Source organism: Xiphias gladius, chromosome 7 (genome assembly GCF_016859285.1).
Source record: "Xiphias gladius isolate SHS-SW01 ecotype Sanya breed wild chromosome 7, ASM1685928v1, whole genome shotgun sequence".
Lineage (NCBI taxonomy): Eukaryota > Metazoa > Chordata > Actinopteri > Istiophoriformes > Xiphiidae > Xiphias > Xiphias gladius.
Genome location: NC_053406.1, coordinates 11,197,896 through 11,213,496, shown reverse-complemented (window position 1 = coordinate 11,213,496; position 15,601 = coordinate 11,197,896). Strand labels below are relative to the sequence as shown.

At 40.3% G+C, this 15,601-nt stretch overlaps 2 protein-coding genes across 5 annotated transcripts in view; one reads left to right on the top strand and one right to left on the bottom strand.

The window, feature by feature from the left end:
* LOC120791488 (SPHK1 interactor, AKAP domain containing) overlaps positions 1–5,568 on the top strand; it is a 116,570-nt gene extending 111,002 nt beyond the window's left edge. For 2 of the 4 annotated variants that reach the window (XM_040129875.1, XM_040129876.1), the window contains 5 exons: positions 1,442–1,603; positions 2,635–2,718; positions 3,351–3,400; positions 3,918–4,102; positions 4,429–5,568. In XM_040129875.1, the coding sequence (XP_039985809.1) occupies positions 1,442–1,603; positions 2,635–2,718; positions 3,351–3,400; positions 3,918–4,102; positions 4,429–4,581 (634 nt within the window). In that variant the 3' untranslated portion in view covers positions 4,582–5,568. Of the gene's footprint in view, positions 1–1,441; positions 1,604–2,634; positions 2,719–3,350; positions 3,401–3,917; positions 4,131–4,428 lie in introns of all 4 variants that reach the window. The other 2 variants (XM_040129877.1, XM_040129878.1) reach the window with 2 other exon arrangements.
* Positions 5,569–6,185: 617 nt separating this feature from the next.
* Positions 6,186–14,669, bottom strand: daw1 (dynein assembly factor with WDR repeat domains 1). Its single transcript, XM_040131263.1, has 13 exons — positions 14,609–14,669; positions 14,194–14,266; positions 13,488–13,632; positions 12,675–12,733; positions 12,467–12,589; positions 12,219–12,318; positions 11,919–12,026; positions 11,189–11,295; positions 10,923–11,025; positions 10,228–10,342; positions 9,913–9,989; positions 6,948–7,110; positions 6,186–6,531 (listed from the first exon to the last, which is right to left on the bottom strand). Exons 1-13 carry the CDS (start codon positions 14,658–14,660, stop codon positions 6,497–6,499), a joined length of 1,260 nt encoding a protein of 419 aa, XP_039987197.1. The 5' UTR covers positions 14,661–14,669; the 3' UTR covers positions 6,186–6,496.
* Between the last annotated feature and the right edge of the window lie 932 nt (positions 14,670–15,601).

The following is a 15,601-nucleotide window of genomic DNA, read 5'->3' as shown; positions in this document are numbered from 1 at the left end:
TCCAAGCATACCAAAGCTATTTCTAGAGGGTGATCAAAGAGTGGCAGGTACACACAGGATCCATTCATGGTGAAAACTTATCTATTTTTAGCAGTGTGTAAAGTTTGACAAACATTTGGCTAGGCTGTGACTCACACTGTCTGGGTGACGTACTGTTTGGGCAGATAGCTTTTAGTGGCGTCATCTTTTATCCACTTTGGGGCTGTTGAATTCACCTTGATCTGTACAAGCTCACAGCACTTACACTTGGCTAACACACTAAAACCATTAGACAGTCATAGGTATTTAGATTGCATTTACACAACTAAAATAACAAGGTTTGCGTGTTGCGTCAGATGAAAGCTTGCTTGAGTTGCTTAGCAGTTGCAGTTGCTTAGGGCTGTTTAGAAGCAGGTTAGCTGAAGAATGGCGTCTATATTAAGTCAGTTCATTTGTAATAAGTGTATGTAGTGTTTCTGGTTGTTGCATTATTAGACTTGGTCAGTCTTACATGTCCTATTAAAACAAAACTTACATTTTACCAAGACAAGGACTCAGCAAGGTAACAAGATTCACTCTAATTCTCAAACTCAAAGTGTCTGAGTGGCCTTTCAGAGGAGGCAGCAGAGCGTAGACTCTCCCCAGACATTTTAGTGGATATTCTGGGGGTAATGAAGAATGGAGCAGCCCATGGTGCATCTCAGTCTGGAATCAAATGAACCTGCTGAAAATGTAAAAGTGGAAAGAGCTGCTAATGTGCAAGAGAGGTATGTAGAGGAAAGTGAAACTGTAATATCCAGATGTGACGAATCAGCGGCTATCTGGTGGTCTTTTTAGTGTTTTAGGAAAATTTAGATCCTCAAAATAGGACAAGTTCTATTGTGAATGAGAGGTAAACTGCTGAAAGGTTCCCAGGCCACAGGAGAATTACAAGACACAGTCCTTTCACTTGACAATACATGTAATCCAGGAGCAAGTGGAGTGCATCTGTTTGTCCCTTGTGTAAGAGTGGAACTCAGTCACTCACCTCATCAATAAAACCAGATTTCCCTCTGGAATTGTCGAGGATGGCAGCCCTCAATCATGTGATTATGACTTAATTTAATCAGTTTCCCTGAAAAACACTGAAAATCCAACAGTGCCTCTGGAGAATGCAGTTTGATGATGCATTAAAGATATTGAAATGAATTAGCTTTCTTTTTAAGTAGTGTAAAGTAATTTAAAATTCCAAAGGCTCATCATTTATATTAAGCTACTGTACTATCTATCATTTTTAGAGCAGAAACTGTCCCGATACTGTCTTTTTAAAATGTATTTCAATTTTAGCAAAACTTAATGTTTGCTGAGGATGAACACTGGAACAACACTGAAAAGACAGCCAATGTTAACCACACATTACAGCAGACATTGTGCACATCTAGTGGATGGTCATTCCCACCATCTTGCGGTTTGCTTTCCCCAGCAGTGAGAGGGACAAGGCAAGTGTGGCGGTGGCTGCAGTAGTGAAGAGGGACAAGCGTTCTATGAGTGCTAGCAGTGAAGAGAGCATGGGGAGCTGGTCCCATATAACCCCAGAGGATGACCCCCACGAGGAGACCAGTAGTTTTATCCAGCTGAGCGAGGGGTCAGTAACCATTGCTCCTTGATACTGCTCCAAATGCTGCCACTCCCACCCTCACCCCACTCTCATTGGCCCATTGCTACTGACACTTGCGCTCTCCTGTGCCAATGCCAATTTACTCCACGCAATATCCACGCCAGCTAAGGCAGTGTATGGCAGATGTGTCACTCCACAAAACGCTCTCCATAGCTCGCGTACAGGGCTAGACTCTGCCTGCATCCAATGCTACCTGCAGTAGTGGGCTGCAGTGGAACAGGGCTGTGATCGCTCACATCAAAAGCCTTCTAGTTCAGAACATTTGCTACACCATTCTCTGCTTCATCAAATTCTCATTTGTTCAACATAATTACACCAGCTTTTTTTATTTTAACATTTAGAGTCACTACTCTGTGCTCACTAGTTGAAATAAGGTAATAGTAGAGGACGCCCTGCTTTCCCTTTGCCTTAAAAAATAGGTACCATAATAATGGACTAAATAATATTACAAATACTTAGTAAGCTCTTAAACTGCATGTTCAAATGAATTTATTTTTACAGGCACTGACATGTAGATTCCGGAGGAGAGGGGAAGTTGGAGGGCTCCATGTGTTCAGTGTGGCAATGATATGAAATGCCAGCTTGTTGCTTAATCAACTGCAAGGGTAGTTGTCTGCACTAGCATAACACTTGCTGCTCTTTGCAACCTGTCCATTTACCTGCTTACTTAAACTCCACCTCATCCCTGATCCATGTTGTGACACAAAGGCATGGCTGCCGGCCTGCCTGTCCACCCTACCCCCCTAAACTGCCTCCTACTCTCTTCATTCTCATATTCAGGCAGACTTGCTGCCAGACAAAAATCACTAATTCTCCCACCTTGAGCGTCCGATTCTGCTGCAGCTGCTATTTATATGTTAATCACCAGCTAACAAACAACATGACCTGCATCGCTGCACCTGGTTATTGTTGTCTTCACAAGTCAGCGATTGTGTCAGATGTCTTGAGAGAACATGCGAATGAAGCTATCTCTTGTTTTTTTTTAAATTGGTTTACAGGAACGGGACCAGCAGCGCATCCAGCCTAGGCCTGGCAGACCTGGATACCTTTTCTGATGTTCCCACTCAGAGCACAGTCATCAGGTAATTGTCACAGGCCAGTGCGGAAATATTTCTCATTAATTTGTCACTCTGATGCCCATGATGATATTTTTTAGGATTCCATTTGCATTCTAGCACCGATTATAAACTTCTTTTTAATAGACATAAAAGCCTCTCCAGTCTGCTGTGTTTCTTCTATTCTATAGTGCTCTTTCTTTATACGTATCTTAACTGTTAAATTTAAACACATTCAGATTAACAGCGTATAATATATACTTAAAGGAAAAGTTCGGGAAATGCACTGATTTGCTTTTTTGGTGCAAACAGCCTCATAAAAACACAATGTTTTTCCAGATTTTGGTTTTGTACGGATTAAACAACCAAGACGTAATGTGTTAATTAGTGAACTCGAGAGGTGCAGGTGGGCAGATTTCGTTACCTGCAGACTGAGCCAGGCTAGCCATTTCCCCCTTTTTCCTGTTTTTATGCTAAGCTAACCAGCTGTCTACAGTAGCTTCATATTTACTCTACAGACATAAGAGTGTTATCAAATTTCTCATCTAACTCTTGGATGGGAAATGAATAAGTGCATTTCTCAAAATGCTGAACATTTCCATAAAGTGATACTACATTTTTCTGTAACTTTCAGCTGTTTTTTTTTTTTCCCCTAACAGTGAGGAGACAGAGAAAGGCCATCTGGCAGGAACCAAGGAGAATGTATGTGGTAAGTGTAGTGATAGATTCTTATATCATCTCAATGTTATCAACATGTTAATTATTCACCTCCTCCTTCGACTTTAGCATCTCTCTACTCACTAAGAGCTCTTGAGTGACTCTAGGTACAACGTGTGCTGGGTCTGTGTGATTAATCCCTCAAATGAATGTGCTTGAACAGAGGCGATTCTCCTCTCTGAATTTAGGACGGTCATCAGTAACTGAAAAGGGCCAATAGTTCAGGAAGCCAAGTTCATCTTTGTTTAACGATTTATACTCCAACAAAGATTATCTCAAAGCAAAACTGAGCTCAGGATATTTCTATTTTATGAAGCTCAACATACTGTGAGATTGTATATGAAGGTATGGCATGTTGGCTTTTGATGTCCAAGCAAGCATAGCAATGAATGAATTGTTTGTGCAGTCCTGTAGTGCTTTGATGGTGAGAACAACAGAGTTCAAATTCAAGGTGTGTTAGGAGGGGTGCCCTCCTAATACAGTCTGGCCTATCATCTTTGATCTTCCAGAGAGCAGCTCAGCGAGGACAGCAGGCGGCAGTAGCAACCTCAGGGAGCTGTTGGTGGTAAACTGTGACCTCGAGCCAGAGTGCGTAGACTCGGAGCTGAGGGTGGCCCTGCAGTGGATCGCTGCCTCCGAGCTGGGCCTTCCTGCGCTCTACTTTCTGAGGTCCAAAGAGAGGAGGATTGCAAAGGTAGGCACAGCAAGTCAACTAGAAAAAGGTAATATTAGACTGTTACTGATTGTATTATTTGATTATTATACCCCTGTTGCTGGTCATTACCATTTTCTTACTTTCTTGTTGATATTGTTCCAGTACTTGATGAAATGTCAGCTTATATCACTTTTTATCTGATAAACTGCTCCATTCTCAGTTCACTTTATATAGTATATAATTTGATCACTGCCTTTTAGATTATATTTTAGATATCACATTGGTAATTTCTTTGGAAAAGATTTATACACACATGAAGTTGATGACCCTACATTTATCGTTCGATTTGTTGTGCATTCTGTCAGTTCCAGAAGGTGGTCCACCTCATGTCTCAGAAAGCGTGGCGGATTGCGGACTTGTTCAGAGCTGTGGTTCAGTTCTGCAAGCTACATGAGAAAGAGAAACAGGAGGGCAGGTCTCTGTCCAGCCTGTTTGATTGGCTTTTGGAGACCCTGTAGGCCAAACTAGCTTCCTCGTACTGCAAACAAAAACACACATGCTGGCCCATTCAGTCAGACTTCTAACATGTTCCTGTTTGCCCTACCCCATCTCATCACACCAAGTGTCGCCTATTGCAAGCTGAAAAGCACAACGCAATAGGCATACTTGAGAAATTCACACCGCTCACCCTTTTCATGGAGGTCATGTTTTTTGTCTGTTCACAGCCATAAATGGACCGTTCTCCCTTTAATAAAAGCATGTTTTTGTTTTCAGATTCACCTCTCTAGTCTGAGACACAAACACAGAGTAAACTGTAGGTATACGGGTTAGACGTTCCTCTTGGGAATGAACTAGCCTTCAAGAGATTTTAGTCAGCAGGTTTTAACTGCTCTAGATTATATATAAATATATATATGTTTACAGATTCTCACAACCAAATTATGTGTTTATTTATTTATTCCAAATGAACACACATGAAGCAAATTACCAATAGAGGATAGGAAAATCAGGTTCAATTCTCCCCACAACTCGACATGCTCAAACCTTTTGTATCAAAACTACTTTGTAAAAGAGGCTGTTGAAATGTAAACCCATAAATGCACACCTTCTTCTGATAGCCACTTAGAAGGTGCACATTTGCTTAACATAAGCAAAATGTCCATATCTTTGTTGTGTTCATCGGCGAACATCCCACCTCTGTTGTGACCTTGAAATTCAGTTCTAAGTAAGTATGTTATGTTGTTCATGTTACTTGAGAACTGATTATTTTGGATAGCTGTACTGTATATACTGTAGATTTGGAACTGCTGCACCTTGGAGTAGTGGACTGCTCTCTTTAGCTTTTACTATGTTAGAAAGACAGAATATGGTTTGTAATGTTGGATTTGTATGTGAATTTGGTCTGTTTATTTCTCTACTTAGTGGTACTCTAGTGTTACATCAGCATATCGGGGGGAAAAAAAAGCACATGATTCAGCTGTAAACTGTCACGGTAGAACTGAATGTATTACTTTTGACATCAATAAATTTCTGTGATGTGAAATACAAGCAGTCTTGATCATTCATTAACATTCAACAGAGGGGCAATGAACACTGGTTAGTAGCACATTTATCCACATTAGTATTACACTGTATTGCCTGGTTTTCCCAAAAACATGTCACGGATGCAGTGAGACTGTAAAACAGCCATATGATCTTTGGGGATGTTTACCACCGTTGAATACCAGCTAGGAAGCTACTGAATAAACATTCATCATTGTATTGTGCTTTCAGAAAATACTGCTTAGTACACATCACAGAAACATACAAGGCAATGGAAAAAAAACATTATCAGATTACTTTTGTTAGCTGATAATGGGCTCATGAAGATGAAAAATAGGCAAACCTTCATAGTAATGTTCATGTGCGATTATGATGAAATATAAAGCTTATAGTATTTCAGCATGTTGTACTGAACAAAAACTAAATTTCAGATAGCTGAGTCTAGCTCAGATTTGCTAAACTTCTCTACAAAGCTTAATTCCAAAAGCTGTTCCAAAAATGTTGATGAATTCAAACTACTTGAGATGACATTTCATGATCAATGTTACCATAGTGTTAACACCACAGTAAATGACAAGCCAAGTCTAATGGTCACGTGCAGTATGAAGTTAGTACAATCAGGGGACCAGTGAAGCATCAAACAATCTGTAATAGGAGGAATATTAGAGAGACAAATTATGTAATCAAGCAACAATGATTAGCAATACCACTTTAACCTCACATAGATGCTATAAACCAGACTTTTACTGTAACTCAGCATGACTGCAGAGGTTTCAGTTGGTAACCCACAATTAGGAAGATACACTGTGGGTCATGCAGTACATGGTACACAAATTAATTGTTGCGTTCATGTATATGCCTGCCTGAGCCTCTGATGGGTCAAGGGAAGGGTCAGTACCAGATCCGGCATGTGTTATCCTTGCTGCCTGCAGAAAAGCAGAAGGACACAGCTGCATGCTTTTCATCTAAAATGTGCAATTAAGCATCAGAATCACTTTATTTGCCAAATGTACGATGTACACATGAATTTGATTTGATGATACAGCACTTTAAAGAAACAGAATAAGACATAGAAGAGCACACTAAGATTAAGTAAAAGTGAGAGTAGAAGGAAAAACAGAATAAAATAACCATATATAAGAATATATATACAAGTTAAGTACAAGAAACACTGTGGCTGCCAGCTAGGAAGGCGGTGCCAATACAGGCATTTGTGAGGGCTGGTGAGGAGAAATGTATTCACTGCTCAAAGCTACATTTTAACAGTGCGTGGTTGTCAGATGCTTGTGCAGCTGTCAAATGTGTGCGTGTGTTTGTGTGAGTGTGTATGGACAGTGTATACCTGTAATGATGGTGTCACCCTCGTAGTTGAAGACGCAGGAGAAGATCTCATCGGTGTGCCCCTCCAGTACTTGTAGGCAGACTCCAGACTGAGCGTCCCACAGACGAGCTGTCTTGTCTGAGCTGGCAGTCAGGACCCTGCTGCCCTGGGGGCTGAAACAGATCTACCAAGAGAGTTATAGTCACAAGAGTTAGTCTTATTCAGGGTGTGCTACACGAGTCATAAGACTGAGTAGGGCAGAGTGCTGAATAAGAGATAATGCTAGAAGAGGTTTAAATGACAAAGGAAGGTGGAAATGAGTGAGTTTAGCACACTTTCACCACGTTAGCAGCATTATTCCACAGAGGTCATTCAACTTTAAATACTTAAGGAGGATAAAGGCACCTGTGGCATTACTTAGTGAAGACTTTTTCCAGTAGTGTATTCTGAAAATCATGGCTGAAGCGGATTGTGTTAGAGCCCGGGTTTATAGTTTACTGAATGGTCTTAATCCCCACAGTGAGGTAAACGAAGGGAGTATTAAATGAAGCTGGCTCTAGATGGCCCTGAAAGTAAAGTATGTTTTTATTGAAACTCTAAACTAAGCACCAAGAAGCATCTTCAGACAGGAAATGGAAACTGACCAGAGAAGAAGCTGACAAAGACAAAGAGACAAAGCGAGTAGAGAGAAGATGAGTAGAAGCTAAGAGAGGCACAGAAATGGCAAGAAAACAGACTGAAATGGAGGGAGAAGAGAAAAAGAAAACATCAGGAAGAAGGAAACAACAGGAACAAGGTATAAACAAACAAGACTAAAACTGTGTCCCAGTTCCGTATTACATACTAATTCTAAACTAATTTCCTAAATAATGGCTTCAAGCTGCAAAAGTTACAAAATTATATATCCTCAAACCTGGTAACAGTGTATCGTTATAGAGGTGTGTGTTTTTAATTCCTCCCATCACATGGTCCCTAGGTTTAAGTCATGGTCATGTGTTATGCTACAATGTTGTTTAACCTTTGCCATCTTGTTTGTAGAAGAAAAAACAAAATAAAAATAAAATATTTGCAAGACCGAATTTGGTAGATCTTTTCATCCAGTGGGATGAAATTGGACAAAAAAAAACTGTAAATAAGCTCAACAAATTTCATGACATTTCATGACAATGTGATGCAAGTTAAAGGTAAAAGCTAATGAAGTGTCCAAAATGGGAAGGATACCTCTCACTAGCAGGGACAAAACATTTAAAAAAAAAAAAAAAAATTCTTGTGAATTCCTGACACAAAATACCTCATAGAATCCACAAAGACATTCAGGTCTTTAGAATCAGCCTTTCCATGAAAAATCCAGCACTTGTATTTCCAGGATTTAAAATCGGATTAAGCAGCAAGGTGAAGTAACAAGAGGAAAGATTGAGACATAATGCAAAAATAAAAATGAAAGGGGAAAAAAAAGGGGCAGATACTGAAAGAAAGGGAAAGACCAATGAAAAAAAAAACAAGGTCATGGTTAAGAAGCATGGAGGGGAGGGGAAGAGGTGTCCTGCTAGGGAGAGATTAGTGTCATAATCCTCTGGAATCACCCTCCATCCAGCCTATTTGTTACGGACTGCCTAATGTGTTTCAGTAAACAGAGGTAGCTTCTCAGCCCCTCATACACGGAACCCCTCTGAGAAACCTGGCAAACAGTAAATGGGTAAAATCAGCAATGCAGGGTCAAACACACACACACCTGATGCCGGAGTATGTGTTAGTTTGACTTTACTAATGACAGGCCATGTGCCACTGGATTAAAAGATCTTTCTGAGGATGGGGGATTCCTTGTGATGTCATGGATGCAACGTTTGGTGCTCTGAGTTCAAAGACTCAAACACAAGGTGAGCGCATGCTCACTTAAGTCAGAGACGACATACATGGTATATATCATCTCTCATGTAGATGAACCCTAGAAAACATTGAAGATCTAGTTTGAAACCTAGAGATTTAATTAGTCAGATCAACAGAAGCATCATTTTAGTCCTATGAAAAACCTAAAAACCTCTCTCTCAGACTTGCTAAGCAATACCATGTGACACAATAACCACCAAACAGCCTGAAGCCTGGCCCTACACTTAAGCATCACACTTTATCCTATGTTAACAAGGCAAGCAGAGGCAATATCCTATTTACAGCACTGGCCAGGAGAGCTATAGCTGGAGACTGAATGTTACACGAAAATCACAAGCTCATTCACACCTGCTAGTTGCCTGATGCATCAACAAACATTTGGTTCTGCCCTATGGCCAGTTATTATAACAGTTACTGCCAAACAGGTCTGGGGGATTATTCAGTATCATATGAATATTGAGATAATTCTCTAATTACAGTTTCACACTTGAGCATTATAAATGGGTAAAATCTTATTTCCTGCCGCCGTGTTTGTTAATGTCAAACGTTGGCAGGAAGAAAATTTGGCCTCTGTCGTTTCCTATCAATTTCCTAGCCATGAAAAACAATTCTGGTGAAATAGTCTACAGGGAGCCTAGGTCCTGACTCAGCTCTGTACTTCTTTCTATTCCACTATGTATGGCTAAGAAAAGCTGAAACATGAGCAAAGAGTTTGTTGGCATACAGCCATTATTTCACAGCTCGTAGCTGCGGCTTAGAGAGACACAACAGCGCCAGTCTTACGGGATGTATCCATAGCTGTAGAATGCTAAAAATAGACCCATTTTTATGTCTTTGTTAAAATGGGAGGCAGTTTAAAAGTTACAAGTTAGAACAATATACCAATTTAGCTTATCATGTAAAATACTAATGTTTCAGCTTTGTAAAAAGATGAACAAAAAACCCTCAATAAAAAACTTAATTGCAGAAGGGATGCTAGTAAAAAAAAAGCTACCCCATAAATAACCCATAAACAACAAAGATTTTGGATCTCTGTGGTGACATAAAATAACTTTTCACAGGATATGGCTGAATAGCCATTTTGGGTCGAGTGATTTACCTTGGAGATCTCTCCATCATGGCCCTCTAGGGTCAAGAGACATTGATGTGTGGTTGCACTGAACACTCGTGCTGTACCTGACAGAGACAGGGACAGGCACGGTTGTTAGTGTACATGCACTGTACTTTTTCATCGGACAAAATGTTGATTTTCTTCCAGGGAACAAAAATATTGTAATCTGGAGGATTTACGGCATCAGAAAAAAAATGTATTTGTGTAATTCTAAAATAAACCTCCGGCATTTGATCAAAAGACAGAGTGAGGCAAAGGTGTTTAATAGTAATGTAAACTTTTAGTAAATGAATTAAGTCTCACCATCAGCAGAGGCAGTAGCAATGAGCTGACCACTTAAATCAAAACACACATCCAGCACCTCTTCCTTGTGTCCACCTAGGGTGGCCACACACGTGCCACTGACTGCCTCCCACAACTGCAAATACACAACAAATTATGTCACAACAAAGTGACATAATTATACATACACTCTGGCAGGAAACACATAAAAAAGCACAAAAATTGGAACACACACACACACACACACACACACACGTGAACAGACACACACACACACACACACGTGAACAGACACACACAGTCTCAATTTGCTTGCATGTAGCTGCCTGTCTTAAGTGGCTTTATTTTAACCATCTCCCCTAGAGGAATACAGTGATGTGGATAATTCTTTCTTGTGAGCATAACTCAATTTAGCATAATTAAGGAATTAGGATTTAATTTTTCTCCTTTAAATGATGGAGACCTTAGAGACAGGAGGTTGGAAGAGATAGAAAAGTCAGAAAACGAGGAGAGTGAATATGAATGTCGAGAGAAGCCATCAATCTTTTGCAATAGTTTAAAATGGTAAATGAATGACTATCACCCAGTAAAGAGAGCTTTTGGTAAAATAACTAACAAAAAAAAACAACGAACAAGCACACACACACAAGCACACACACACACACACACACACAAGGATTGCAGGTTTTTAAGTCTTTGGGCAGATGATAACTCACCTTGCAGGTTTTGTCCATGGAGCCTGAAACTATGAGGGAACAGTCCCAGTTAAACTGAACATTGCTGATTTCCCCCCGGTGACCTATCAGAGTGTGGACACGTCTGAGAGAAACAGAAAGCAGCATGAAGTCAGTTGTGCACTCTTGTATGCAGGATCTATGGGTGTTGTGCATGTACTCTACAGTGTGAATGATGACACGTGCACAAGCCGCGCCCAAATGCACAGATCGATGCATACACTGCAATAACAAAGATGATGTCTGACCTTCCCGACGCAACATCCCATATAGCAACTGTGTGGTCAAATGAGCCAGTGACAAGTTGATTTCCCATCCTGTTAAAGCACAGAGAGAGAACCTCTGCAGTGTGATCCTGGATGGAATCAAGGAGAGAGCATTATCCTTCACTGTCTCTTACTTCCTCTCTAAGTCTACCATCTACCATTATGCATGAAAATGCACATCAAAAATGCAATATTATGTATTAAAATAAACCTATAGAGTTTAGCCTCAATAGTAGCTTTTTAAAGTCTTGAATTACATAAATAAAAATTAGCATACACTTAAGATCGTGCGCTAATTGACTGCTGTCAGGACGATTGATTCTTCATGGTTTGAAGTGCTAAAAGAACAGAGAGAGCTGCAAAGTGTTGCTCAGTGAAACAAAGCCAGCAAACCAAACAGTCACACCATGGACCCACGTACAGTCTGCACCTCAACAGGACTCACTACTCTCCTTGGAGCGGGTTATCAGGGCCTCAATAAAGAGTTACAGTTACATTCCCCATCAGACCATGGGTGTATATATGAGGTGGTAAAGATGCTGGCCATCAGCAGGGGTAACAACACTCAATTTAGTAATAATAACTCTACTAAGAAGTAGATAAAAAGTTAATCAGTGCATTATTAAAGAATGGATGTGAGCCATGATACCAGAAAAAAGAGCACGAGAGGAATTGCGGTATAGTAAGCAAAAAAAAAAAAAAGGTAACTCACAGTCAGAGCGGCCACCTCTGCTCCAGTCTCCACATCCCACAGCTTGGCGGTGGCGTCCATGCTGCCTGTGGCCACCAGTGTACTCTGGGGGTTGAACGCCAGGCACACCTACAAAATACATAACTCTCTTTTACAGTTACAGTTAAACATAACGCCAAAGTAAAACCATTTCATCTACTAAAGGAACTTGGTCCTGGAGTGACTATGTACACGTGCCTAAAACGTATGAAGTAACCTTTGACTAAAAAAAAAAAAAGGGTATATGAATTATTTTCAGATAAAACAGACTGCCATACATACTATCTCTGCCACGTGTCCATGAAAGGTGTGAAAACATTTGCCCGTCTCAGCACACCACAATTTGCAGGTTTTATCAAAAGAGCCCGTGGCAATCTTGTCTCTAAGTTTAATTAAGAGGAAATAAAGCAAAGAAAAAGTACATTTTAAGATGAAATGCTCTTTTGAATGTCTACATACTTAATAAGAGTTTCATATAGAGTAGTGTAGTTCTCAGATGCTATGAAAGTTTTCCTGAAACTGCTCATTACCCATAGGGGTTGTTGAATGCAATTGCATACACCACGTTTCTGTGACCCTCGAGTGTGTGCAGCTCTGTGCCTGAGGCCGTGTCCCAAACTCTACATGTCCTGTCATAGCTCGCAGTTAAAAATCTGCAGGTAAAAAGAGGTGTAAAGAGCAATACAATAAACAAAAACTCAAAAGTGCAAGACTTTTGTGTGCTGCAGATAAACCTACCGTGACCCTGATTTGTCAAAAGCAACATTTGTCAGTGGCAGTATGTGTGCCTTAAGCTCCTGCAAAAAAGACCAGAGAACGATTAGAAAATATAACCTCCAAGGCAATATAGTTACTGACTTCATTCATCTTTACGATTACCCATGTAATATTCATACATATGTATAATTAATTCAAATTTGATGTAATCGGAAGACCTTTCCCTCCCACCAGTGGTGGAATGATTTTCTTCTCTCATTGAGCACAGTCGAGAATCTCACAGGCAAAAAGCAATGTAAACAGCCCCGATCTCTTAGCAGTTGTGTTTTGTGTATTCCTTAAATTAAGCACCTTTGGTATCATGTTACTTGTCTTCCAATTGTAAGACTTAGAAACCTAACCGCTGCTGCTCTCTAGTGCCTCTATGGAGAAGTGACAGCTAATTTCACAACTCAAACTCCTAAATTTACACAGATGAAAATATCATTCATAAAAAGCAAACATCAGGGAACTAATATGCTGCCGTATTTAACTGATGTTGCCAAAAAAGTCATCATCTCAAATCTTTTCAACTGCCTGTCTGGACTGGAGTAAAACAGATTAACATCCAGAAGCATTTTATTGATGTGCCAAAAAAAAGTTTTTACTGACACAGAAGACAAAGAACTTCTACAACTGTTTCATAAAACTATACCATAGATTTTAAAAACCTGCCCTAAGACCCTAAATAGCAACACACCTACTTAACCAATAGGAGCTATTTTATTCAATCTAGATGACAGTTCACTGTGTTGATTTGTTTCATATTGGCCAGCAATGAGTCCAGTGTCTTACCTTGAAGAAACAGAACCTGTGGTGGTCCTGCTGGCCCTGTTTCTGCTGAAGTCGAAGGATCAGCTGTTTGACCTGATCAGCCCGGGACTCTGTGATCAGAGGCTCTGATTGCCTGATCTCTACCACCAGCTCATCTGGGTTTGATCTGCATTGTGGGAAAATGCAAGTTTTGCACATTTTTAAACTTCAGATGGCCTGATGGTGATTAAAAAAAATAAAACCAGAACAATTAAATGCAAACATGATAATAATAATAATAATATAATAATAATAATAATAATAACCCCTTTACCCAAATGACCATAGCAAACACTACTCCTCGTCTTGTTACATGTATGCATGGGAAGGGAATTAAGGTAGAGAAAACTGATTTGTGGTGTGGTATCAAGAACAACTTTCTCATTTATAAAAATGTCAAAATCAAATCCCTAACATAAAATAATATATAAACCGGACTGGTAGTACGTCACTTGAAGTACAATTTTACCAGGTTGGTAGGGTAGTTTGGTGATCAGCCCCATCACTGATCTCGCATGAAGTGCTGAGGTCACACATATGGCTATTTAGAAATATGTCTGGCTATAGCTAAAATGACAATAGTTACGAGAGATGACAAGCAACGACACCCCTACAGAATGTTATTATAAAATCACACAATTGTCAGATAGCCACAGTGCTGTTATCGTATAGGATGTAACTCACGCACTCTGGAGTCAAATCCAAAAGGTCGATTGATTTGGTCCTCAGATATCCTCCTCTCTCATATTCGAGGATTATACCTGATAGCAGAAAAACGAGTTCAAGCTGAAAAAAGCCAATCATGCAGGTGTTGTGTCGAAGTCTGTTACCCCGTTGATATGTGTTTGCCCTTACCTTAACCTGGGGGGGGGGGGGGGGGGGTACAGGAAACAAGTGTGTAACGAGAGGGAAAGGCTATCTGACAAGGGAACAGACTTCGACAGAAGACCGGCTGAACTGGATAGAACAGCGGTAAACAATGCTAACAAGTCCATTTATCAACTTTAGAGTAGCTAATGTTAGGCTGCAGCAAGTTTTCACGGTTGAAAACATTCCTCTACGGCAGACGTTAAAAATGGGGCAAATTAACTTAAGTGTGTTACCTGGAGGATAATATCGGAGAAGGAACCGCTTGAGTTTCATTCCGTCGTGCATCAGAACCTAATCACACCTAGCAACAAACGGTTGCCATGGCGACGGAGCCGCCGAACATGCACGTGTGCATTCACCACGCATGCGCAGTACGAACGTGAACAAACCAGTACTTGAATGTCGAGTGAGTCCAACAGTCTATGGTTAAAAGAACTACCAAAGAACAGGATCTTACTCACTGCTTCTGTATTTTCACATCCTGGGGGTGTTACACAAGGTGATGCAGTATTAGGCTACACTCTAGGGGCTACTGCCCCTATGCATCATTTAGACTCTTGGCTGAATTTCCGAGTTTTACTGTCATTGGTGTAGTTTATGCCTAGGTAAGTGAGGCCTAAACAGTATTTTTGCTATGAACGTTTCATGGCCCAGCTGCTCAATGCTTTGGGAGTCTTTAGTCAACTCATAGAATCCAAACTCACTCACAACTTGGCTTTGGGTTGTTTATGGTGGTGTTAGAACTAAACAACAAATGATACATCATTGCTTTGTACTTCTGTTTGTACTCTTAGATAAAGTTATATAACTGTTTAATCACCTACCAATAAGTTCTTAATAATAAATACCCCTCCCTTTATGCTGTATAATGGAGCCGTCTTTTTCCTAGGCTCAATTTGCCTGCCTCTGCCTAACAACAGGTTTAATTTCTCTATATTAAATTGTCTCGTGTCTTGTCTAATATAATCTATCACAGACCTATAGCTTGTACAAACAGCCAAACCTAAAGAATGTCTCATTTCATCACACTCCAGCAATACTTCTGTTTCCTACCAGGACAAAGTCTATCGCTCATGAAACATGACTAAGGCACGTGCAGATCATAAAGATTGTGTTTATGTTGTAGCTACTGATGAGTACTGATAGTTTCAATAAAGCTCAAAGCACTTGGGTGTCCAGGTAGCCAGACTGAGGTGGTGTCGTAGGAAATAAAGAGCAAAGAACCT

What these genes read in the sequence shown, in the direction of transcription:
- daw1 (XM_040131263.1), bottom strand. Translation starts at nt 14,660, where the DNA reads ATGCACGACGGAATGAAACTCAAGCGGTTCCTTCTCCGATATTATCCT. An exon ending in ATGGACACGTGGCAGAGATA is followed by an intron (nt 12,027 to 12,218) that starts GTATGTATGGCA and finishes TGTATTTTGTAG; the next exon opens with GTGTGCCTGGCGTTCAACCC. An exon ending in CAGAGGTGGCCGCTCTGACT is followed by an intron (nt 11,296 to 11,918) that starts GTGAGTTACCTT and finishes GATTCCATCCAG; the next exon opens with GATCACACTGCAGAGGTTCT.